At 33.3% G+C, this 27,212-nt stretch overlaps 1 protein-coding gene across 1 annotated transcript in view; it reads left to right on the top strand.

The window, feature by feature from the left end:
* SLC6A15 (solute carrier family 6 member 15) overlaps positions 1-26,733 on the top strand; it is a 52,041-nt gene extending 25,308 nt beyond the window's left edge. Inside the window, exons 3-12 of the mRNA XM_016923927.3 lie at positions 1,374-1,531; positions 1,881-2,007; positions 3,399-3,580; positions 10,820-10,930; positions 14,047-14,288; positions 14,581-14,773; positions 16,713-16,905; positions 20,192-20,351; positions 23,785-23,947; positions 25,376-26,733. Of these exons, the coding sequence (XP_016779416.2) occupies positions 1,374-1,531; positions 1,881-2,007; positions 3,399-3,580; positions 10,820-10,930; positions 14,047-14,288; positions 14,581-14,773; positions 16,713-16,905; positions 20,192-20,351; positions 23,785-23,947; positions 25,376-25,750 (1,904 nt within the window). The 3' untranslated portion in view covers positions 25,751-26,733. The remainder of the gene's footprint in view (positions 1-1,373; positions 1,532-1,880; positions 2,008-3,398; positions 3,581-10,819; positions 10,931-14,046; positions 14,289-14,580; positions 14,774-16,712; positions 16,906-20,191; positions 20,352-23,784; positions 23,948-25,375) is intronic.
* The last annotated feature ends 479 nt before the right edge of the window (positions 26,734-27,212 follow it).

The raw sequence follows: 27,212 nt of genomic DNA, 5'->3' as shown, positions 1-27,212 counted from the left end.
TATAATCATTATTACAGAGATATACAGATGCTGAGATAAATAATTTGAAAAAATCCATTATTTCACTGCTTCAGCTGAATACAGTTACTCACTAAATATTTGTGTTCCACTAAATATTCCATTAAGACGATTCGAATAGCTTCAAAAATCTATTCAGTGCCATTAAACATATGATAAATATGTAGGAAATGTATAATAAAAGGCTCTTTATAGAAAACAGGAATTAGTTACCATTGATTGTAAGACCATTACATTTAACAGTATCTAGTTGGACAAAACTGCAGATTAAAAAATTGAATGTAAGAAGTTTAGCTAAGAGGTCATTTAATAATAATTTGCACATGTAGCCTCATGTAGGAATGACCTCCGCAGGCTGAGGTGGGAAGATCCCTTGAGCTGGGTAGTTTGAGAATGCAGTGAACAGTGATCACACCACTGTACTTCAGCCTGGGTGACAGAGTGAGAGCCTGTCTCCAAAAGGAAAGAAAAGGAAAGAAAGACACAAAGAAATGAGTAAAGATTTCACATTCATCTTTTTATAATTCAGTTAATAGAATCTTGTATTAACATTGTCAAACTAGGTACTTTTTGAAATCACTAGTCATAGTCATATGTCTTAATTTGTGATTTAACTAAAAAGTACTTTTTAAAATATGGAAATTTTATTACAAGGATAATAACATATACATTTTTACAATAGATATTAATGTTTCAATTTCTTAATGACTCTCACTACCTTTTCTGATAATTTTGGAAAACAAAAAAACTATTTGTGTACTTCTTTTATGTAGTATTTATGGGAAAAATGACATTTGTCTCTGGTAGAAGTTATGTTGCTGTTTTTTTTTTTTCTTTTTCAGTCTAAGCAGACATTTCTTCTTCCATGATGTTATTTTATTTGGAAAAAAAAGTCAACATTAATACCATAAAATCTCATTCACTCTAATTTTTCTGATTTAGAATGCATTATTTCAATGAGTTCGTATAAATTTTAATAAATGAGTTCATAAACATTGTGTGAATAAGATTTCTAGGAGTTTGTGAAACCTGCCCCAGAAAAGAATGAATTTTAAATAATCAATTATTTTTATGGAAAATGAAACTGTTTTACTCTTTAAAGAAATTTAAACTAAAGCTATTCATTAATATTCTTAATTTTACCCTAATTATTTTATTATCAGAAACTCTTTGTAGAAATCAAGTTCAAGTTTCAGAATCTAGAAAGTGCAAAGTAATGAAATTGTGTCTTCTTCAGAGTTCTCCATAATTGCACTATATAGTAATTCAAATATTATCTTTAATGGGATAAACTGAATTAGTGTATTTTCTACTGTATTGAAAATATAATCTATTTTTTGTTCTTGTTTCTTTAGGTGCATATCTTTTACCATATTTAATACTACTTATGGTAATAGGTATTCCCCTTTTTTTCTTGGAACTCTCTGTGGGTCAAAGAATTCGGCGAGGCAGCATTGGTGTATGGAATTACATAAGCCCTAAACTGGGCGGGATTGGATTTGCAAGTTGTGTAGTAAGTTTCCTGGTGTTGGTGTATGCTCTAATCTTTATAGGGTTTCAAATTATATAATTAACATTTAAATGAAACTTTGGAGTGTGTGTTAATAAACAACTCTTTTACTATGTTTTAGAAAACGTTACTGGCATATGGATTAACTATAAATATTAATATAGCTCAATGTTGTTAATGCCTGTTCTAAGTCCTGAGAAAGACATTAACTTTTTAGAAAAGATAATGTGTCCCAAATAAATAATAAAATGAAGAGGATTTTAAAATGTTAAATAAAATTTTATGCATTTGATCTCATTCTTTTAATGGAAGAGGTATGAGAGGTTTAATGGGATATCATTTTATTTTGCAGGTGTGCTATTTTGTAGCTCTCTACTACAACGTCATCATTGGCTGGAGTTTGTTTTATTTTTCTCAGTCTTTTCAGCAACCCCTGCCTTGGGATCAGTGTCCTTTGGTGAAAAATGCTTCACACACTTGTAAGATATGTATAATATAGTGTTTTGGTATTTAAGCATTATAAGAGTGGCAAAGGTACAAGCTTTCAAGATTTTTTTCTTTTTAAAATAATGTAGAAACATCATTCAAAATTATCATTATAACAGACTTTGCTCACATTCAGGATTGACATACTCTTAGAGATAGACTTTTGGGACCATCTAATTTTTCTAGCTCTTTCCAAGTTACTTTACTATGCCCTATGATATTAGGGTAAAGTATTATAAGCCTTCACTTATTAACTTTGATAATCTTTATTTTGTATGCCCTGATTGATGCCTTACATTTTCATTAAAACTAAGAGAAAGGGGACAGAAATAAGAATTTGAATGAAAATAGTTGCTTTTATGTCTTTGGTTCTGTTGTTTCATGCTTTTCCCATCATTTTTTTAAATCCCATAATATAATATAAATATTTTAAAGAGCAGTCACCTATAGTAGTGATGTCTAGTAAACATAGATTGTAATGCAAAGATATAGTTTATATTTTTCAAGTAAACATGTTTAAAGAAAGTAAAAAGAAATAGATGAAATATTTTACTTAATCTATTATATAAAAATACTATTTCAATATATAATTACTCTAAACATTATTAATATAATTCACAATAATTTTCTTATACTGAATCTGAAATCTAGTTCAAATTTCACATTTGTAACCCATGTCACTTTAGATTGGCCCCATTTCAAAAGCAACATGTGGCCAGCAGCTAGCATATTTGACAGTGCTTACCCAGGGAGTCAATCCCATAATTCCAAGGGTAGTAGGGGTGATAAACCTGATTTGCTTAAATTACTTTGATAAGGGGTTGGGTGCGGTGGCTCACACCTGTAATCCCAGCACTTTGGGAGGTCGAGGCAGGTAGAGCCCCTGAGGTCAGGAGTTTGAGAACAGTCTGGCCAATGTGGTGAAACAACATCTCTACTAAAAATACAAAAATTAGCTGGGTTTGGTGGCGGGTGCCTGTAATCCCAGCTACTTGGGAGGCTGAGGCAGGAGAATCACTTGAATCCGGGAGGCAGAGGTTGCAGTGAGCCGAGATCGCACCATTGCACTCCAGCCTGGGCGACAGAGCAAAACTCAGTCTCAAAAATAAGAATAAAATAAAATAAAAATAAATAAATAAAAATTACTTTGATAAGAGGTTCACATATTCTTACTGCAGGACTGCATAAGAAATATTTAACAGGATACATTTCTGTTGGTTGCACAGTTGAATTTTTATTGTTCATTGTGAATTTACATGCTGCTATACAATGGTAGTACTTTTCTAGGAAGCATTAAGAATTCACTTACAGGTTTATTGGAAAAGAAATTGTCTCATTGCTCTTTATATTCTGAAATAATTGTGTGTTACTTTTCTTTCTACAGTTGTAGAACCAGAATGTGAACAAAGTTCTGCCACCACCTATTACTGGTACAGGGAAGCACTGAATATTTCAAGTTCCATTTCTGAAAGTGGGGGCTTAAACTGGAAGATGACCATCTGCTTGTTGGCTGCCTGGGTCATGGTTTGCTTGGCTATGATCAAAGGCATTCAGTCTTCTGGAAAAGTTAGTATGTTAGAGCCCTTCCCCATTCTGCTAATCACCATTTCTGGATTCATCCCTCTCTCAAATTCTGTTACAGATTTCTGTGGGCAAATCACACATAACACTTCATTCTAGGTAGTTAAATATTAGTGAAAAGTGACACTTTAAAAGTGTGCTTACATTTTTAAAAAGACAAATAAAAACAGTGTTTTATAGTGAAATCTAAGGTTAATTATAATCTTTCCTTATTTCAACAAGGTCTTTAAAATTTTTGTGAATACTTAAAAGTCCTTTCTTTTTGCCCTTTATTCAATCAGACCTAATGTTTCAGTTCTCTAATTACCAATTAGTTAAATTATGGAAATTGGGGAAAGTGGTAAAATGAGTAATTCATTCATTTTGTTTGTTTGATATCATTTGTTTCTCTCTGCTGTAGGTGTTCTAAGGAATAGTTGCATAAGACATTTTGAAATAATGTAATGTGGAGTGTTTCTTAACGCTCTGAACATCATTAAGTAGTTAATAATAATTCCAACAAGGAATTCAGAGTAATGTAAAAGACTAAATATCATTCCTTCTAAGGCAAATTGAAAATTAGAATGGTTGTGGTTTAAAAAGACATTAAGTGAATTCTAGGTAGCTTGTTTGTTATTATTTTTAAAGGACGCGCTAGGAAAGTAATTGCTATTCACTATTTTGCTTTCGTATTACTTTTTTTTTTTCATTATCACAGCCATTGTTCTAAAGCTCTCCACATCTCTTGGCTGGATCATAGCAAGAATTTACTGTTGGCTTTTCTCTCTGCCGTTTAACTGTCCAGCTGTGCTATTTTCCTTTTCAAAGTATAACTCTGATTTCAGGCTAACTTATTACCACTCATCATCATATACTAGCAGGAATGGCAATAGTAGTAGTAGTAGCAGCAGCAATAGTAGAAGTAGTCATAATAACAATAATAATAAATGATGATAAAGATGTTTCTGACAAGAATTAGGGTAAGAACAGTAATTGAAGCCAATTATTTATTACAAATTTATTTTGCTTTGGGTACTGTGATAACTACTTTTTATACTTTATCCCATTTAATTATAAAAACCACTCTTGAGAAGTAATTTTTATTTTCAGAACCATTTTACAGATTTAAAATAAACAGGTTTGAGGAATTAGGTTAACTTATCCAAAGTTTCATGGCTATTAAGTTCCAGCATTTGGAGTCAAATGCAAGTCTGTCTAAATCTAGAGCCCATGTTCTTTAACTACAACACTATAATGTCTCACCCCGTCCTAGTCCCACCAATTAGTGAACTCTTTTAGGGCAGAAGTCTGTCTAATTCATCTTTGCTTCCTGTTGCTTTATATTTAATTAAAAATTTCAGTGACTTTTTAACTTGTAAATTGTAGCTGATTTTACATTTATCTTCCTGAAGGAAACTCTGTATCATTTTGTCTTTTGAATTTGTGAATATACTTGTTAACACATCTAAATATCTTTAAGTCTTTGGCAATGTTATTGTATTATATGACTAAATAACTTCGAATTGTTCAATTGTGTGTGTCTTCCACTATGTCAGAGCCACATTCCCGTCACATTATAAATGAAGGAGTGGATTCTTAAATAAGACCTAACCATATTTATATGATTCCTAACATAATATCATTTGGTAGAAAGAAAACCAACTGTGGTCATCCAGAGAAGCTCAAAAACTCTTGTACTCAGGTTCTCTTACTACCACGTTTTGTTTCTGTTTCTTCTTAGTCTGTGTCTTAGCATTACTTAAAGAACTATTCATCCTTTTCTTATCACAGAATCTTGGGGTTGTTTTTCTCATGTCATGTAGTGTAAATTTATATAGAAAATGTCATACAATTTATTTAGTACATACATTTATTATTTTAATGAGAATGCCTCAGGAAAAGACTAGTATTTGGGCAATATTTGAAGAAAGAATTTAACAGGCACTGATGGGGAGAAAGCTAGCTGTAGGTAATGTGAGCAAAGATGTGGAAGCCAAAATTGTCACAATTCCTCAATCTGAAACAATGAGTTAAATATAACAAGAATGACTTTATGAGGAATTAAAGGTTAAGCTTTGTGTTTACCTACTAAACAGAAAATGCCTCCAAATAAACAGTGTCACAAGTACAGAAGAGAGAAATATTGTTTAAGGCTAGCACATGGAAAAACAACTTAGAGGATTTAGCAGCTAAAAGAAGAATGAGTCAGCTGGTGATGTGCTTGGTCAAAACACACAGTCATACATGCATATACATATACCCCAAAATGCTAAGTGGAAACTGCATGAATTAAAAGAGGGGTATGTAGGGACATTGTCCTTTGGGCTAGGTAGGCACATATCAGTTGGACCACATCTGCAATACTGGATTTTACTGAAATCTTGTATTTTCCTTTTTATTATGAGAAATTTCAGCTCAGTGATCAAAGTCTTCAAATAGTTAAACCAAAAGAAGAATAGGGCTGCTTTGTGTGGCCATAGAGAGCAAAACTATGATCAAATATTGGGTATTATGGAGGAGGTTGTGATGGTGGTAAGCCTTCAAAGAAAGAAAGACCTTTCAAGAATCAAACTTGATAATAATGAAATCAGTTGCCTCAATGGTAGAGAGCTCAGCATCACTGGAGGTGGTCACACAGAGGTAGCATGTGCCCTAGTTACAGAATCTATTAAGGGGATGACTGCCTCAAATATGTAGGACAGAAATGAGAAGCCCCAAGCTTGCTTTTAACTCTAAGGTAGTATTTTCTACTCTGACTACTTTCCTGTTGTTACTACTACTATGCTAAATACTATGCATACATTATCTTGTTTATTCTTTCTATCAGCTAGATAATTTGCATATTTTATCCCCATTTTACTGCAAAGTTGACAAGCTCAGGAAAAATAAATAGTTGGCCAGAATTAAGCAACCAATACATGATAGACAGGGCTAAAACTGGGCTACAGAATTTTCAAAAAGAATGATACATTCTGAAGGTATGTTTATAATAAACATTTTCATATGTAAAACAATGGTTTTTGTTTTCGATTTTTTAAACACTTTAGTAAAATGAAAATGTTTTATACAATATTTTGAAAGATAAAATAGTCTCTCTTACTAACGTACTTGCTTTGACAGGCATAATAGTTGTCAAGGCCCGGGGGAGGGGTCTTAAAAATCAGTCAAAGGAACATGTTTCTTTGTATCATTTCCCAGTTTTAAAAATGTATACTTCTTGGACAATGTGTAATAATCATTCACCCATTCATTATTATTTTGAGCAAATATTTATTAAGCACTTACTATGTTCTAGACACTGATCTAGTTTTGGAAATACAACTAACAAGGTAAACAATGTGCCTGTCCTCATGGAGTTTCCATTTAGTGGCAGAGGCAGCAAACAATAAACAAATTTATAAAATAACTTCAAGTTATAAGGCGTAACACATAGAGAGAAGAAAGTGGTTGGTATAAATACAGTGAATAGGTTGAATTTAACTCATTTTAATAATATTATGCAAGTGGCTGTTTTGGTCTATTAAGATTAGAGCCATATGACTGAATGCAAATAATTTGTGTTTATAAATGACACAGATATTTAAGTAACCTGCTGACTCCTAAGACACATCTTTTTAAATCATGGAATTTAAAAATGAAATATTTTGTCCTCTTACCTGCTCACAGAGGAATAAAATTGATGTGTTGCCTTCTTAATATCACTTAAATGTTTGAAATATTGACTTATTTTTCTCCATCTTGCAGGCTTGAAATGTTCTTGTAACTTATTAGGAAACTGTGTTAGAGTCTTACTGAATCCAGATCAGTGTCCTTAAGAATTTAAATGTTTGTTGAATTAATAAATGAAAATTGAAATGTCTGGACATATAATTAGAATATAATTTTCAAAATACTGCAGAATAACCATAAGCTTGCAATTTTAGGAATTGTGTGCAGGAAGAAAAACTCAAATTCCTGTAAATCCTCTCTCAATGAACAATATATTTGAATATCTGCTATTTGTCAGGCACTGATGGATATGCAAAGATTAATAGGCCACAGTCTGTCCTCATGGAACCCACAATTCAATGAATGAATTGTGTACAAGAAGAAAAACTTAAATTCCTATAAGTTTTATCTTAATGTGCAATATGTTTTAGTATTATATTATTGTACAACCATATTGCAACATATTGTAATGATGATTAGAACATACTAAGTGGAGTAACAGAAGCACATACAAAGTGTGTGATAGTGGCCAGGCGGTGGCTCACGCCTGTAATCCCAGCACTTTTGGAGGCCGAGGCGGGTGGATTGCCTGAGCTCACGAGTTTGAGACCAGCCTGGGCAAAACGGTGAAACTCCGTCTCTACTAAAATACAAAAATTAGCCGGGCATGGTGGCAGGTGCCTGTAATCCCAGCTACTCGGGAGGCTGAGGCAAAATAATCACTTGAACCCGGGAAGCAGTGGTTGCAGTGAGCCGAGATTGCACCACGGCACTCCACCCTGGGCGACAGAGTGAGACTCGGTCTCCAAAAACAAGAAAGTGTGTGATAGTGTAGAGTCAGTAATTGCAGTTAAACTGGATTTGCAAGAAGGCTTCACAGGGGATGTAAATTTTGGAGTAGGGTTCAATGGTTGAAGAGAAGTTCACTAGCAAGTTCACAGAGAACTGTGTGTAGACACAGACAACAGCATGTACAAAGCTCAATGACTGCTGAGTATTTGTGTGACTTTTGCATACAACTTGTGCAGCTTGTGGAAGACGAAGGATGATATGCAAATTGACTGATGATATTGGAGGATCTGTGGACTCTTGTAAAATGATGGGCTGTTAGCTAGCAAACAGTGTGGAACATTTGAGGATTTTTAATAGTTCAGTGATAGCACCAGATTTTTAGAAAGATCGCTCTGGCAACTGTGAAAAATGGATTTCTGGGATGCAGAGGAAAGCTAACAGAATCTGGAGGCAAGATGAGCAGGAAACTGTTTTCATACTGAAAGGTGTGCTATTGAGAGGTGAAGCAAAGGGACAGATGTGAGATTTCTGTGGTAGAATTAGCTGGGTGTGGTGATCAGTTGGTTTATGGGATTTGAGGAAGTGGGACATACTAAGGGTAGATGAGAGTATTTTAGCCTCGAATAATATGAGTACAGGAAGAATCTTTTCTTAGTACCTAATTAGAAATTATATTAAAAATATAAAGATAAAATATAAAATTAAAACAAAATTAAAAAGCATATTTTATTGGATAAAATCATAATCAGTCTATCTAGACTTTATAATGTATAATCTTCATTTTCACTTTTATATAAGCAGAATTAATGGAAGTCAATTATATGATTTATAAAGCAGTACATTTGAGTTTTGTTTAAAAACATAAAAAGAAGCTATTGTTCAAAAGTGAATCCATGCTTCTGGCTAGCCACAACATTTGTGAAGAAGAATCATAAAGGGGATAACTTTAATTCAAGTGAGATCAAGGCAACTGCCAAATTTAATGAATGCCAAAAGTACGCAGGGAGAATGAAAAAATCCATCTGAAAGCATTCTGATTTTTTAAAAAGTCAAAAAATCTGAGTGAAGGATTAATCAAAGGATTAAACCAATTTGAAATTATTAAAAAATTATGTTCATTACAACTAATTAAGTTAAAATATAATTTATTTTTAAAATATTGTGTTCTAAAGTATGCTGACATTTTATCCATATTTTTTCCTTAAGGTGTGCCATGTGTTTATATATGATTCTTAAGTGGGTAAAACTAGAGAAAGTGCCCCTTATTGTGTTGCCTTATATTAATGTTGTTTGTAGTTATTATTGAATTCAGTATCTTTTACCTGCCCGGAAGCATCATCTGCTATGGCACTTTCTCCTCCATTGTTCCAATTCTCCTTCCATTCCTTCCTTCCACAGATACATATGATAGAGTTACTATGTCAGCAACTGTGTTAGGTGTGTGAGATATGGTAGTAAACAGAAAATATCTTTACCCTCACTAGCTTATACCCTGGTAGAGGATACAAAAAATAAACACAGAAACACATAAATAAAATTCGAAAAGTGCTAAGTGCTCTAAACAACAACAACAACAAACCTAGGGTAGTATCACTGAGGGTTGGCAGGGTGCAGATGGGAGAGAAAGGATGGAAAAAGGCATCACCTTATTTTGGGTGGTCAGGGAAGACCTCAGGGAGAAGATGAAGATGAGACTAAAATAGTAAGGAGGAGCAAGTCATCTGCAAATAAGGAAGAGGTGCTTCTGAAGGAAGGTGCCGCCCTGCATCTTAAGGCTGGCTGAGCTTGGTAGACTCACAGGATAGCAAGGGCCTGAGTGGCCAGAGCTCCATGGGAAGAGTGGTGGCCAGGCAAGCAGGCACTCTAAGGTAAGACTTTGCAGGCCAGAGGGTGGAATCAGCACTTCACTCCAACGACATTAGAAATTCCTGGAGTGTTTTAAGCAGGGTATGACATAAACCAAGGGGCAGCCAGCAATTCAGTTAGGAGAATATTATGAATAGTCCAGAACCATTTCTAGATGTTTGGCTTTACTAATGGGATGGAGGGTGGGGCCATTTTCTGAAATAGAGATGGGTGGGAATAGCTTTGAGGGAAATTCAGAAGTTTCCCTCTGGACCTGAAACATTTTAGAGACCTATTAGGCCTCCAGAGGAAGATGTCAAGGAGGCAGTGAATGTCTGAGTAGCACACTTCCTTTTCTATTATAAATATTTGCTGAACTGTTTAACAGTGAAAATTGCTGAAGCGGAAAGTAAAATCTTTACACGTTTGATTGTTTGGGTTCTGGAAGATACAGCATAGGAACAATGCTGCATTGAAAGCTTTACAGAATCACAATGAAAATTTGGTTAAAAGAAAAAGAAATAGGACTTTATTTTGCTACTTAGAACAACAACAAAAAAGTAGGAATTCATTAGGTAGTTAGTGCCTGTTCATTTCTGTCTTAAATATTTCTTGTTTTATGAACTATAAGGAATCAACACTATTGAAGCTACACCATAGCTGATGGATTTTTTCAAAGGAGATAGAGTATTTTAAATTTAAATTATATCTCAAATAAAATCTTAAGGCTGAATCACGACTCATAAACCATTCTTAAAAATGGCTTTAGAAGTTATTAATAGTTTTATTAATCCTGTCATGAAACAGTGACTGTCAAAGTACAGAAACTAACATATAAAATCTTAACTATAAAAAAATGGTCATTGCATCTCACTTATTTTTATTTTTATTTCTTTGCAGATCATATATTTTAGTTCTCTGTTTCCATATGTGGTACTTATATGCTTCCTCATCAGAGCATTCCTTTTAAATGGTTCAATTGATGGCATTCGCCACATGTTTACCCCTAAGGTATGTACCATATTTCTATTTAAGGCTTATGATCATGAAAGTATTATGTTTATTGTTAAAATATTCTAAGTTATATTTAAGGAATAATTGTTCTAATATATGTACATTAAACTTTTATAGTTGTTAACCAGTCTAGGAAAAAGCAGCATTTTTTATGTATAATTATAGCCATTTATCTCCATTTTTTATATCCCATTTTGATTTTAGAGTAAGGCTACCACTATTTCAACTTCAAAAATCTCTCTTTTATAATAAATTTATTTCTAAGTTTTATACTGATTAGACTTCAGAATTTTTCAGTCTTCATTTACTCTTTCCCCTTTATTCTAGTGGTTTTTAACCTTTTTGTGTCATGGATCCATTTGAAAAAGTGATGAGGATTTTCTTACCGAAAAAAAAAAATGAACATATTAATTTGCTTAGTGTATCCGGAAGTTGATTGATCATCTGGAATCCATGGACCCTAAAATAAGATTAAGAACCCTAAAATACTCTCTCAGAGAAAATCAGTGTTTTCTTTTCTTAGTTAATTTTTTTGAGGCTTTGTAGTTTTGTAGTTTTTGGAAGAATATTTATAGTAATCAGCTTGTGAAATTCTGTAACTTCTATAGATGCATATATATTTTAGGAAAATTCTCATTAGACTCCATCAGGGGCTCAGAACTTATAATCCATCATGCAACTTTGTAGAGCTAAACTCAACACTGGGCACACTTAACCTGGTTAATCATAAGTGTGGACTTAATCATAACTTCTTATACTGATTTAACAGGAAACAAGTTTTTGATTATATATATAGCACCCCACTATTAGTTTGCTAATACTATCATAGGCAGACATTAAGATGAAACTGTCTAAAGATATGATTTCAAAATTAGTTTAGAAATTAAAAGTTATCTGAAGGATGAATGTGCAGGCAGCATTGTGCTGTGAGATTTGGGCATAAGGGATTAGCTTCTCTGGAATTCTTTGTCACTCCTGGCAGCTGCCTTGATACCGCGTAAAAGAAGCTGTGTTCTTTGTGTGTTTAGTTCTGGGTTGGTATTCATTCTGTAGCAGCAAAAATGCTGGCACTGGTGTCTGGTTTTCTCAGCTACTTCAAAATTCCTGTTTAACATTTAGAGTTCTTGGAACTTCTCTGTGAACAACTAGTTAAGATTTACGAGTTTCAGCCACACTATAATTTAAATCTGCTACAAATGGGCCACACTTAATGACCAAAAATACTTATATGTATAATATTGAAGAAAATGTTTTCTGAGTTCAAGACAACCAAAATTCTGTGTGAATTTCTAGAATATATTCTTTCTAAACTGACAATTGCTTGTGACAAAATTCTAAACATTTGATTTAGCTAGATATTTTAGAATTTAAATGCTTATATGTAATAATTCTATATAGCCCCAGTACTGAAAACTGCAGCATGAATTAACATTTCTGACCTAGACTAGGGATCACTATTAAAATGTTAGTTTTCCTTCAGCTAACTTTTCATTGAGTGTTGATAAGACTGTATTACATTTCTGTAGGATGTGATACTCAATATGAGAAGTAATTGTAATTTTTAAAAATTTTACATTGTTTATGTAGGAGAGAAAGTACATAAGCACATCAAATACTTGTGAAACAGTGAGTGGAGATTTAGTTCAGAAATTGGGCTGCTGGTAATGTCTTTAGTTAACAGGTCTTTTCTGCCACCTAGTGGCTAAAGCAGAGATAGACAGTTGAGTGTATTTTAATAGAATATGATGTAGCAATGATCAGTAAACAATGTGCATATGTTAATTGTTCATAAATTATAAAGATAATCATGATTATGTTTAATAAGCATATTTCATAGATTTTAATAACCAAAATTAATTGAAGCAATACATCCTATTGTTTGAGAGAATATGGATTTTGGAATCTACCTATGTTCTTATTTCATCTCTACCTCAGAGCTGCTGTGTAAACTTAGGCAAGTTACATAACCTTCCTAAGAATCAGTTAATAGTAGCAACAGCTTCGTGGGTTGTTGTGAGTACTAAATGAGTTAAACCATGTAAAATGCTTACCGGTGTGTTTGCCGCTATAGCTCATCTATGTTATCGGTTGCTGAGCATTTTTAGAGTGTGGTAGGCACCGTGGTAAGTGGTACACTTCTTATTATTCTGATCTTTCTGAAGAAGCTGAAACTCAAAGAGGACACGCCATTTGCCATTGTTTGAACTATTTTAAAATTACTAAATGGCAGAATCAGAATCTGAAACTCTCTGTAGAATTCGTGTTCTTAGTCATGTTTGACATGGCTCTCAATAAAGGCAATTTGATTGTAATGGCAAAAAGAGATAAAATGCCAATTTAAACGCTATTATTACTGAAATCAAACGGAACTGTTTATTAAGGTCTGGGCCACACATGGCTGATCTGAATTGTTTCATTTAAGTTTTGATTATATACAGTGATAATTATCTAAGACATAAAGCACAACTACATGAAATGTCTGTTCAATATTTAATATCTGTTCAATGTCAGAACTTTGGATCTGAAAGAGTATCTTATAGACAATATAGGTGAATTTCTTCAATTTTCAAAGAAAAATCTTTTAGCAGACTTTTGAATGAATGAAGAATACATATGTGAATATGCAAAGTACAAATAGTTCAACTCTGCGAAGTTTATAATTGTTTTCTGCTTCAACCATTAGATTAACAGCAGAAAACACAAAACATGGAGTGTTAGTGAAGCAACTATTAACTTTTATTGGTAATTGACCTGTTTTGCTATGGAAAGAATAAAAGACATAATGGGAAATGATTGAGGATAATTAATTTTTCTTCATATTCTCATTTCATATTTCCTTTGATATTCTTAAAATATTTAAAAACCACCATGTAAGTAGAAAATCCCCATGTACTTAAAATCTCCATGTAAAGGACTGATCAACTTTCTTACTCATAATTATTTGTTTCCTAAAAAATAGATGTTTATGCTTAAGAACATATTATTTCTCGATTTAAATAAACTTTGGATGCATAAATATCATTGTATACTCCATAAACAGTAAATTCCATAAAAAATTAATTATTCTGAAACATTATTTTGTAGCTGATTCTATTATGTTTATTTTTAAACAGCTTGAAATAATGCTGGAGCCCAAGGTCTGGAGAGAAGCTGCTACTCAAGTGTTCTTTGCCTTAGGTCTGGGATTTGGTGGTGTCATTGCCTTTTCAAGCTACAACAAGAGAGACAACAACTGCCACTTTGATGCTGTCCTGGTGTCCTTCATCAATTTTTTCACTTCTGTCCTGGCAACATTGGTGGTGTTTGCAGTTCTGGGCTTCAAAGCAAATGTCATAAATGAGAAATGCATTACACAGTATGAATACTAATTTCCATTTGCCTTTTTTCTTAGTTTTTATTTTGTTATTTATACTTTTATTGATACATGATAGCTATACATATTTATGAGATACATGTGATAGTTCGACACAAACATACAATGTATAATGGTCAAATCTGGGTAATTGGGATAGTCATCACCTCAAACATTAATCATTTCTTTGTGTTGGGAACATTGCTCATTCATTAGCTTATAATGGCATAGTCATTCACAAACTATACACCAAAGAACTCTTATGTGCTCATTTGTATGTTGTTTTATTTTTCAGAAATTCAGAGACGATCATGAAATTTTTGAAAATGGGGAACATTAGTCAGGATATTATTCCCCATCATATCAACCTTTCAACTGTTACTGCAGAAGATTATCATTTAGTTTATGACATCATTCAAAAAGTGAAAGAAGAAGAGTTTCCTGCTCTTCATCTCAATTCCTGTAAAATTGAAGAAGAGCTAAATAAAGTTAGTAAGCCATGTTTGAGCAATAAAATAATTATCATTCACTTGAAATGTGCATTATCCAGCAGACTCCCTTCAGGAAAAGGGCTTTAAAATGCCCGAAGAAGCTCTTAAAATGCCCGGAGAAGCTCCTGGGTATTATAAGTCCTTCAGAATTTACATTCTTAATTTTAGAGAATATGTTTTCTTAAATGGTAAAGATTTGCTTTATTTTAAAAAGTTATTTCATTGATTGAGCCACAATAATTTAAAATATGAATATAAAGTGATTTTCATCATAGAATGATGATTAGTCTGAAATCTTTCTTGCTATAATTTTCAATACAGAATTAGAATTATGGCTCTCATTTACACATACATGATTGCTTTGATGCATGAATAATATTTAAAATAGAAATTTTAATAGTTGTGTTCCACAAGTCATGATCAAGTTCTTTTTTTTTTTTTTTTTTGAGCCGTAGTCTCTCTCTGTCGCCCAGGCCGGGGTGCAGTGGTGCGATCTCGGCTCACTGCATCCTCTGCTTCCCAGGTTCAAGCAATTCTCCTGGTCAGCCTCCCAAGTAGCTGGGATTACAGGCACATACCACCACACCTGGCTAATTTTTGTACTTTTAGTAGAGACGGGAGAAGGCGGTTCACCATTTTGGCCAGGCTGGTCTCGAACACTTGACCTCATGATCCGCCCGCCTTGGCCTCCCAAAGTGCTGCGATTACAGGCCTCAGCCACCGTGCCCAACCGATGAAGTTCTTTTTCTTAGCTATGTTGTATTAAATAAGAAATAGGTCACCATTAATAAATGTCCTTGTATTGGCTGCCACTGTCTCCTGTATGTCGAAAAGGAAAATATAATGGAGAAATTAGTCACTAATTATTTGCTTTAAGATAGTTAACTGTACTTGAGACTAACATAAAGAATCATGTGTGGATATTATTCATTAAAAAGTAAAGCCATCATTAATATAAAAACCTTGAATTCCTTAAGGAAATATTTAATTAATTACTAATGTACCGTTCAAAGTTTTTTTTTTTAAATTCTCATCTGTCTTTATGAGACAACACAATCAACTTGAAGTTTGGTTATAGGTACAGTTAGTTAGACAAAGTAAGTTGTTATTTTACAACTCAATATTTGTGATATTTATAAAATAAACTCACATTAATATTTGCAAGTAATTCAATTTCTTTCTGCCCAATTGGAGTATCTGTCTTTTTATTCATTTTGTTATTAGTTTTGACTGGAAATTCATTGTCTCTTCTGAATTATGCAAACCAGTATATCAGCCCAACTTTTTTTTTTTTTTAATCAGGGAGGTAGGAATATCAGAAGTAAAAAAAGGTAAAGATGTCGGTTTTTTAAATTAAAAATTGGCTTTTTATAATCTACTTATTCTGTTCACATCCTTTTATTTTGCATTTGCAGTTTTCTCTTAAATCAAAACAAGTTTATTATTCATAGTGTATATGTATATATATATATAACAACAATTGATTGAGCCACTTTGAGGTAAGGTAAAACCAAATTTTAAAAATCTTTATATATGAGCCAGAAATAGTTGTATATATATATTTGTATTTATATATCTATGATAATATGTCACTATTCATATTCATAAGCTTTAACAAAACCAAAAATATTATGTATTCTTTAATATAGTTTTTCATTCTAGGAGCCTTGTGAAATAGTTAGTATATACAACACAATCGTGTACTCTGTTTATTAATTATAAACAAAATTTCATTATTTGGATCCGCTTGATCTAATTAAATCCAGGTTCTGAGAATGACAACATGATTTATCAGGTTAAGAGCTGATGTGAGCATGTCTATTTCCAGCAGTCCTGGACATTATTCAGAGATCTTTCCTCCTCATTGTAACTGACATATAGAGCCATTGTTTAATAATTACTCTGTACTAATGTTGCTATTTTGTGTATTTTGCAGGCTGTTCAGGGGACCGGCTTAGCTTTTATTGCCTTTACAGAAGCGATGACACATTTTCCTGCATCTCCCTTCTGGTCAGTGATGTTTTTCCTCATGCTGGTCAATCTAGGCCTTGGCAGTATGTTTGGAACCATTGAAGGGATTGTCACGCCTATTGTGGACACTTTCAAAGTGAGGAAAGAAATTCTTACTGGTGAGTTTTTTTGTATTTGACTTTTCATTGAACAAATCCAGGCCATTTTATTCTTGGTGAAAGATTAGAGATGAAAAGTGGAAAGTCTTATATTTTGAGTTTTATTAATGTCTATTATCACTATTTATTATTGTATACATTGTATAATTTATTTTATTTTATTTTAATTGTATAAATTTTATTGTATATATAATATAATATGGATGTTTTAATATAAATTATATTTTATCATTTATAAAAATATTTATTGTTATTCATTAATAGTAATGCATTATCAAGAATGACTGACACTAGAATAAAGTCATGGAGTGTTTGTGTATAATTTTTATACAAGTCAAATAATCATAATTAGAGCAGTTCAGATGTGATATTCCTATCCAAAAAGTGCATAGCTGAAAATGATAAACCTAAATCCCGTTCTCATATACAGCAGCAGTAGTAATTTACTAGTAGTTAATGTCTCCAAGTAGAGAAGAAAATAAAACAATTTATCAATATGGATGGTAGTTAATAGGTCCAATTTACAAGTGATTATTAAAGTACCAGTTTAATGCATCATACTCCCATTTAAGGGCTATAAAGGATATAAAATAAATTATAAGAGATATACAAATATATAAAAAAACTCTTCTCCAAAAACAATAACACTAAAATTAAAATCAGATTGCATAGATAAGACTTACAGCATGTAAAATACTGATAGCATAATGGATTTTACATGTAAGAATTCAAAAGAGTCTAGGTCATCTAAATATATGATGGAACTGTCAGAGAAAGAGATGGAAGTTGAATTGGAAAGAGGAAGGATCTTCTCAAGGGTCAGAGGATAACTAGTAAACATACATAAATGAAGATAAAGGCAACAATAAGAAAGCCAACCATACGAGAGTACAGAAACAATACTGGTAAGTGATGTAAAATAAGATTGGATACAAATTTTGTAGAGATGACCATGAATGCTGGGCAGTGGTGTGCAATTCCCCAAGGCTTTTTTTTTTTTTTTTTTTTTTTTTTTGAGACGTAGTCTTGCTCTGTCGCCCAGGCTGGAGTGCGGCAGTGGTGCGATCTCAGCTCACTGCAAGCTCCGCCTCCCGGGTTCACGCCATTCTCCTGCCTCAGCCTCCCGAGTAGCTGGGACTACAGGCGCCCGCCACCACGCTTGGCTAATTTTTTGTATTTTTTTTAATAGAGACGGGGTTTCACCGTGTTAGCCAGGATGGTCTCAATCTCCTGACCTCGTGATCCGCCCGCCTCAGCCTCCCAAAGTGCTAGGATTACAGGCGTGAGCCACCGTGCCCAGCTCTTTCTTAGCCATAAAAAATTTACTAATAATATATGTCTAAATAAGTCTCAAATATATACCTTTATCATTTGCTGCTCTGATAATTATGTCTGTATGTGTTTGTGCATGTGCATGTGTGTGCGTGTATAAAACAATTTAATTTCAGCAGTTTGTTAATATTGATAGCTATATATCCACAATTCAGCTGAACAGAAATGAGAAACTGCTTTATATTATTCAAGAAAGTGATTTCTACTTAATATGAAAATCCATATCCTGCCTGACATGCAGGCTAAAGTCATTTTTGTATTCTTATCCTTGCTCACCATATCCAAACTGTCCCCTCCTGTAGTAAAAGGCTTGCAGGTTAAGGAAAAAGTAACAGTGTAAAGGGAAAATCACACAAAGCAGTATTTTCTAAGACCTTCTGGAAGACTTATTTGGAAAGAGCAAAGGGGAATGTACCCTCTTTCCCACTTCTTGTTTTTTGGGATCATACTGATACTTCAAATCGTAGTTGTATTTGACCTCAATGAAATATTACCTTATTTTCTTTGGTAGGTGTGTTTACTTCTTTATGCAGTAAGATTTAGGCAAATGAATTACTCATTATCTTTTTCCCTCACATCTCCAGCAAAACTCTTACTGTCTGTACCACTTATAATGCACTTTTTTATATTTGCCTCATACTGGGGTGTAATTAGGAGATAGTGAAAGTGACACAGGCTGTTGAGGCAGACAGATTTGGGTGCAGATCCAAACTCTGCTACTTCCAGCTTGAGAATTTAAGCACATTACTTAACGTTCTTCGGGATCATTTCTCTCATCTGTAAACAAAGCAATACATTGTTCAACTGGGATGTTATAAAAATTAAGTAAGAGAATGCAATATTATTTTATACTGTGATAAGCATTTAAATTTAATATGCAGTAGAATCCAAGTAAATGTTACTTTTCTTATTCTACATTATATGTTTACATACGACATTCATTTCTGTAAGATGTAACTCACAGCACTAGTATAGTACTTAAGAGATGGAGGTAATTTCTTCATGTCACACATACTTGCTGAAATTGTTAGGGAGTGTTCATATGATTGACTCCATGGGTGTCTTTTTTCCTTAGCTGCCATTACTACTCTACTTCTTTCAAGTTTACTCACCTCTGCCGAAATGTGGTTGAGAAATGGAATGCAGTCATCTTTTACCTTTGGAGGCTTCTCTGCTAATGAGCACAAAAGAACAGAGTCCAACAAAAATATGGGAATATTATATGAATTTCAAAAACTTTTCTAAGTAGTAGCTGGTCAGAAATTTATGCATCTGTTTCTTAGCTATTACTGGCGAAACACTTTTTAGATGATTTTTCTTAGATGTTATGTGGATGATCAGATTGCTCAACTCCATTATAATTTGTTTCCAAACTAATCTGTTCAGGCAAGATAAAGATATAAATGTGGATTGTTGCTGAGGTTAAGTCTGGTCAGATTTTTCCACTTATGCTTGAAAAGTAACCATATTTCAATCAAATATATAATATGTATATTTCATAATAATATAAGCAATATTAGTCTCATTATTAATTCAAAAATCTCATCTATATTTCAACACTGTAGAACATTATTAAATGAATAAACGACCTATAAATATTTGGTGCCTGAAGAAGTCACTTTGCTATTAATTATACGAGTAGAGTATGGAAATTTATACTTTTAAATTTTTCTCTAAACTTTGACTCATTTATTATTGTACTTGGTAAATGAGTTTCCACGGGCTCAGGGAGATGAATTACTGTCTTAGAATAAATTTGTATGAATGTTGAGGCTACACCCAGGTAACCTAATTCCTAATAGGTTATATGCCATTTATCAGGAAAGGTATTGCCTGTTTATATGATGGACATGTTATAAAAGTTTTAAAAGTTTGAATATAATAATTTACAATAAAGTTTAAAGGACTTGTCTCTGAATAGAGTCTCATTTTTTCATTTATTTCTTTTGTCTAGTTATCTGTTGTCTTCTGGCATTTTGTATTGGCCTGATATTTGTGCAACGCTCTGGAAATTACTTTGTTACAATGTTTGATGATTATTCTGCTACACTGCCTCTGCTAATTGTAGTCATTTTGGAGAATATTGCTGTATGCTTTGTTTATGGCATAGATAAGTAAGTATATTTGCTTTTATGTATTCACTTTTAATCTCTAGTTTGAAAACATCAATTATCAATGTTCATTTCATTTAGAAGAGGAAATAAATGAATAGAGGGAACAATTCTTTAAAAAATCAAACCTTTTGCAGGCTCTCACTGATTCAACAGTTTTGGTAAAGTACATTTCCCTGTTGGGCAAATAGAATTATATAGGATGTAATAGTATGTAGAATTTTAGGTCTTTGATTTGGTCCTGGTTATCAAATAGCTAACTTTCAGGATTTAGTAAGTATTGGCAGAGTTCCAAGAACCTTAGTTTCTTTTGAGTTGTTTATTGTTATCTACATTTCACAGATAAGGAAAATCAAGCTTAGAGAGACACCCTGTGACTTGCCTGTCACCCACCTGGACAGCAGCAGACCTGGGTCTCATGTCCATTTCTGTTTAACTCTAAAGCTTATCTCCTAATTATATTGCTAAATTGATTTATAAGAGGAGTGCATGTGTCATAATGCCTTATATAGCAGGACAATATTGGGAAATGATATTTTCCCAGGTCTGAGATGTATATGTCATTTGCTGCACAGAAACATTATTTTTATATAGAGTCATTACTTAAATTCACTATACGCATAAATAATGAATAAATTCACTATTTATTCATAAATTCATATCAAATACACATACTTTTCACACCATTCAGGTACACTGATGTGAAAAGTGTATGTATTTGAAATGATGTGAAGCACCAGAGTTCTCTCAAGGGAAAAAGACCTTTGGAGGATTTGTCCAATACTTTTTATAGTCACTGTCTCTAATCACATATATGGGCTGAGAGGTAGTAAGATCACCAAGTTCATTACAGCCCTATGTAAAGTAGTAATGCATGCACCTTAAGTGAAGGCCAGAGTCCTTTTAAGCAGCATAAAGAATATTGTGGGTATTGAATGAGCTTTATAACAAAGCTTAGAGAATGTTTTTTGTGGTTGCCAAAAGCTCCAGGTCAGGAAGCTTAGGAGAACTTACATTTAATAATCATGTACTGTATAATAATAGTAGTAATAGCTCTTAGTGTATAACCCAGCAATCATGCTACTTGGTATTTACCCAAAGGAGTTGAAAACTTATGCCCACTTAAAATTCTGCACGTGGGTGTTTATAGCAACTATATTCATAATTGCCCAAACTTGGAGGCAAACAAGATATCCTTTAGTAGGTAAATGGATAAATTGTCATACATCCAGACAATGAAATATTATTCAATCCATGAAAAGACACAGAGGAAATTTTAATGCACATTACTTAGTGAAAAAAAGTCACATATGAAAAGGTTACATATTGTAAGATTCCCCTATATTATAATATGGAAAAGGTAAAACTATGGAAACAGTAAAAACATCAGCAGTTAACAGGGGTTGGGCCAGATCCAGGGATGTATAGGCTGAGCACAGAATGTTTAGGGCAGTGAAACTACTCTGTATGACACTGTAATGGTGGACACACGTCATTATACATTTGTCCAAACCCAGAGAATGTACTACACAAACAGTGAATTCCAGCGTAAACTGTGGGCTCTAGGTAATAATGATGTGTTAACTTATGTAGGTTTATCAATTGTAACCAATATTCCACTCTCGTGGGGGATGCTGATAATGGAGGAGGTTATGCACATATATTGGTAGGAGCTATATGGGAAATCTCTCTTCTTTCAGCTCAATTTTGCTGTGAACCTAAAATTGCTCTTAAAAAATAAAGTGTGTAATCAAAAAATACTCCTTGTTAACTAACATGATCCATATCTTACAGATGGGAAACTGCCCCTTCTTTTACAGGAGGATACAATATGTTAGCTGTAGAGCCAGTACTGTAACCTTGACCTTCATTTCAAGGCCAGGTTTCTCTAAGCTTTACTAGGCTACTCAAAACTCATAACCTGTACCATGATGGAATTTGATATTGTTTTTGGACTGATCTGTAAATAAATACATTTGTAATTTAGATTTCCATTTAGACAGTTCGTTATTCATGATAGACTTACTAAAGAATCTCTCTTTTTAATGCTAGTGTTCCTGAATAACACTATTTATAACAACAGAAGAAAAAATACTACTACTAATAGATGCATCTGTCGATTTTGTACCATATGTGAGGTAGTATGCTAAGCATCCATTGTTTATGGTTCTAGTAATAACCCTCAAAGGTGGGTATTATATTATCTTTTTGGAAAACACCAAAAATGAAGCTTAGAGAGATTAAGATATACATCAAAAGAACACAGAACTGTGATCTGAAATGAGGTCTCTTGGTCTTCAAAGTTCATATTTTTTCTAAAGGGCAGGTATAGAATTCTTACATTGAAGATGTCCTTTAAGATTCTGGAGCAACTTGGAAGAAATGAAAAAGGGAGGAGAAACATAGAGATTAAGACTGGGCCAGGTGTGGTGGCTCACGCCTGTAATCCCAACACTTTGGGAGGTCAAGGTGGGCAGATCACTTGAGGTCAGGAGATAGAGACCAGTCTGACCAACATGGTGAAACGCCATCTCTACTAAAAATACAAAAATCAGCCGGGCGTGATGGTGGTCGCCTGTAATCCCAGCTACTCGGGAGGCTGAGGCAGGAGAATTGCTTGAACCTGGGAAGATGAGGTTGCAGTGAGTCGAGATTGTGCCACTGTACTCCAGCCTGGGCAACAGGTGAGACTCTGTCTCAAAAAAAAAAAAAAAAAAAAAAGAAAGAATGGACTCAAGAGACATAACAATTCATAACAATTAGTTATTATATGTAGACCTTTTTAGAAATTCGGAATGTAAAAAGAAGAGTTCAGAAAATATAACATTGATTAGGTATATTTGATGATATTAAGGAATTATTATTATGCTTTTAATGCTGTGATATTAAGGAATTATTACTTTTACTAATTATTACTAAAGTAATAGTAAAATTATTAGGAAAAGTAGTAATTAGTAAAATTATTTACTAATAAGTAATTATTACTAAAAGTAATAATTCCTTGATAGAATAGTATTAATAGCATAGTAATAATTCCTTAATATATAATTACTTAATATTTCTTAATAATATTTAAGCAGTAATTACTAAAAGAAATAATTTCTAAATAATTCCTTTTTGTAATTATTACTTGTATTACTAAAAAAGAGACAAGAAATTTTTAATATACTGAAAATATTTTGTTTATAGAATAGAAAGTTATCAGTAGAAGGAGAAATCAATAATTGGCTTAAGAGAGCTTTCCCTAAATAAAAATTATAGTACTTACCTGGCTTCATTTTACTTTATAGTCATCTTCCAAGAGGAACTTTGATACAGTATAAAATGTCATAGGGTATCAATGGTAAATGTTTGTCAGACCATTAATATAATGCACATTTTTTAAGGTTTAGCAATATTAAATTAAGGAATAATTAAATACTTTCTTTTTATTCAGGTTTATGGAAGACCTAAAAGATATGCTGGGCTTTGCTCCCAGCAGATATTACTACTATATGTGGAAATATATTTCTCCTCTAATGCTATTATCATTGCTAATAGCTAGTGTTGTGAATATGGGATTAAGTCCTCCTGGCTATAACGCATGGATTGAAGATAAGGTAAATACAAAATAAGGGAATTACATTTTTAAAAGATACATAAAAAGCTTTTTTAGAGGGCTTTTTCTTTTGTCTCCATCACAGTATTTTTTGCTGTTTAATGAATGGCATAACTTTTATGCAAGGATATGAGATTTACGTTTGTGCTCTGCCCCGAGCATATGTGATTTTTTAAATACATTGTGAATGTTTTCAACACATGTGAAACACTGACCTTGTCCTTATTAAAGCAGATATATCCATCTTAACACTGATGAACCAATAATTATTGGGCCTTTGACTCTAGAAAACATATTAATCAAAACTCCAGAAATATTTTAATATATGAATTTATGAAGTTGTATCCCAGGCCAGGTGCAGTGACTCATACCTATAATCCCAACACTTTTGGAGGCCAAGGCAAAAGCATCACTTGAGGCCAGCAGCTTGAGAGCAGCCTGTGCAACATAGAGAATCCCTGTCTCTACAAAAGATGAAAAAATTAGCTGGGCATGGTAGCACACGCCTATAGTCCTAGCTACTAGTCAGGCTGAGGCTGAAGGATAGCTTGAGCCTAGGAGTTGAAGGTTAAAGTGAGTTATGATTACCACTGCAGTCCAGCCTGTGTGACAAAGCAAGTCACTATCAATCACTCAATCAATCAATAAACAAATAAATAAATAAAAATTGTATCCCAGATTCTATATAATGATGAAAAATATATATTAGCAAAGTACACAATTTAAAATAAGTAAATTTTGAAGTAAAGTTCTAATTTTTATATTAGCAATAACTATTTCAATTTCTATTCTCAAGCTGAATAATAATGTAATCATTAGGTATATGTCAGCTGTTATAAAATCAAAGTGCTTATTTTCAGAGATACCTCTGACCTTTAACTATCCTATGGTTAATAATTCCAGACTGAGGCATAAACAAATCCGTTCTCTCACCAAAACCCTTGGGGCCAGATGTGCTTCAAAAGTTTGGTTTCCAGATTTTAGAAAGATATATGACACATTTAAGAGGTATCTATTGCTTAGTAACAAACTACCCTGAAATTTAATGGCTAAGAGCGACATTGATTTATTATTTCTTACAGTTCTGTGGCTGAGCTGAGCAGTTCTTCTTCTTTTCTTGCCTGGGCTAACTCAAGCAGTTGCATTCAGCTTGGAGGAGAGCTGGGCTCTCTCTTTAGGTGGTCTTTCACTTATAACGTTTCCAAGCATCATATTCAGGGCAATATTCTAAGAAAGAAGCAGAAATTGGAAGGCCTTTGAGGCCTAGTCTTGGAAGTTGCTGAGTGTCACTTCTACTGCTTTCTATTGGTCAAAGCAAGTCACAAAGCCAGCCCAGATTCTTTGCTTACAAACTTGAAGCAAGTACAATATTTTATGTATGTGCAAAGAAAGATAGATTACTAATAATTATTATTTTCTTCTTTAACAGGCATCTGAAGAATTTCTGAGCTATCCAACGTGGGGACTGGTTGTTTGTGTCTCTCTGGTTGTCTTTGCAATACTCCCAGTCCCTGTAGTTTTCATTGTTCGTCGCTTCAACCTTATAGATGATAGTTCTGGTAATTTAGCATCTGTGACCTATAAGAGAGGAAGGGTCCTGAAAGAGCCTGTGAACTTAGAGGGCGATGATACAAGCCTCATTCACGGAAAAATACCGAGCGAGATGCCATCTCCAAATTTTGGTAAAAATATTTATCGAAAACAGAGTGGATCCCCAACTCTGGATACTGCTCCCAATGGACGGTATGGAATAGGGTACTTGATGGCAGATATTATGCCAGATATGCCAGAATCTGATTTGTAGCTGGGGGAAAAGTCAGTGGGTTTTATTTGGTTCATTTTTACCAATGAACATTGGCCCTAGTAAGAGAAGCATTAGGCTTCACTTATCAGAGGGCAATCTCAGGTGTTCTGTGGCTGTGATCTTTAATCCTAACAGTATATGTCAGTTCAACTTGAGCATTCTTTTGGATTCTTTGGTTTACATTTGTGCAGAAAGGATTGCAGACAAATCTTAGGAGGGCTGAGGTACATGTTTGCCAGGATTTTTTTTTAAGTACCTTTGGTGTATTTTCAAATATTTCTATCTCTTAAAAAAAATGGTATTACCTCAGTTTCTAATAATTTCTGGGTTTAGTAGTGTTGACAATTAAAAATGGTATACCTTAAAATTTATAAGTTTGCCTTCAGGGTAACTTCCAGTGTCACAATGAGCAGTTCTGTAAGTGGGTGCCTCTCAGCACATTTCCATGAATATATTATGTAGATAGGCTGTATTGATTTTGGTAGCATTGATACCTTCTTAGGCAATTAGTTGAAGAAAACTGCAAAATATTTTCTTATGTAATAGCTGTATAGAGCAATAGCAATCAAAGCATGAGAAGGCACTAACGCTGGGATGAAAGATGAGATTCAGAGGTGACTGAGAATCATGTGAGTGATGGCTGTATATTTTGTGTAAAATATATGTGTGAAAATGAACTAAGAGTGAGTTACTCAGCACTCTCAAGAATTATGCAGATTCTGCATTTTTCTTATGCCGTGTGCCTAAAAACCTACTTGATATTTATTGTGGTTTCAAGATTATTCATAGTATATTTATACAATATACTTGCAATGCATTTAAGTACTTAAAGTACTAATTTGAAAACTTGAAGCAAGATGGCATTTTAATTAATATATTTCTGTTTTGCTTCTGCTTTATGCAAATATAAATCATTTTTAAGTGATTGTTAAAATTTTAATGCATTACATTTTAATCTACAAATAAACAAAGTTTAAAAATGATGTTTGTTTTTCACATTGATTTTCTTTGTATCACCTGAACTGGATTGTCTTTCATTTCAGTCAGCACTTAGGCATTTCATAATAACTAAACATCGCATTCCAAGTGGGATTAATTACATTAATTGAATAGAGTTACCACCGCTTCAGAGTCTAAGGAAAAATAGAGTATTATGGTTCAATGGTGTTCTTATGTAGTCTTATGATTCTTGAAAAAGTACTTACAGCCTCCCAAGAAACCATGTGTACAATTGACTGCTTGCTGATTCAATATTGTCTGCAAAGTAAAAAAGACTATGATTTTTAAATAAAACTGTTGTATATATGAAATTGGATAGAGCAGAGGAACCTCACTGAATGCCCTCTAGTTAAAAATCTTTCATTTATCCTACCACCAGATCAGTTACATTTTTAAAACAATGATGGATATAGCAGCAAAATAGGTGAGGTAATACACATGCCATATCAATTGATTTATTTCA

The sequence above is a fragment of the Pan troglodytes genome, chromosome 10 (genome assembly GCF_028858775.2).
Source record: "Pan troglodytes isolate AG18354 chromosome 10, NHGRI_mPanTro3-v2.0_pri, whole genome shotgun sequence".
Lineage (NCBI taxonomy): Eukaryota > Metazoa > Chordata > Mammalia > Primates > Hominidae > Pan > Pan troglodytes.
Note: the sequence above shows the minus strand (reverse complement) of the source record. Positions and strands in the feature narration are given on the sequence as shown.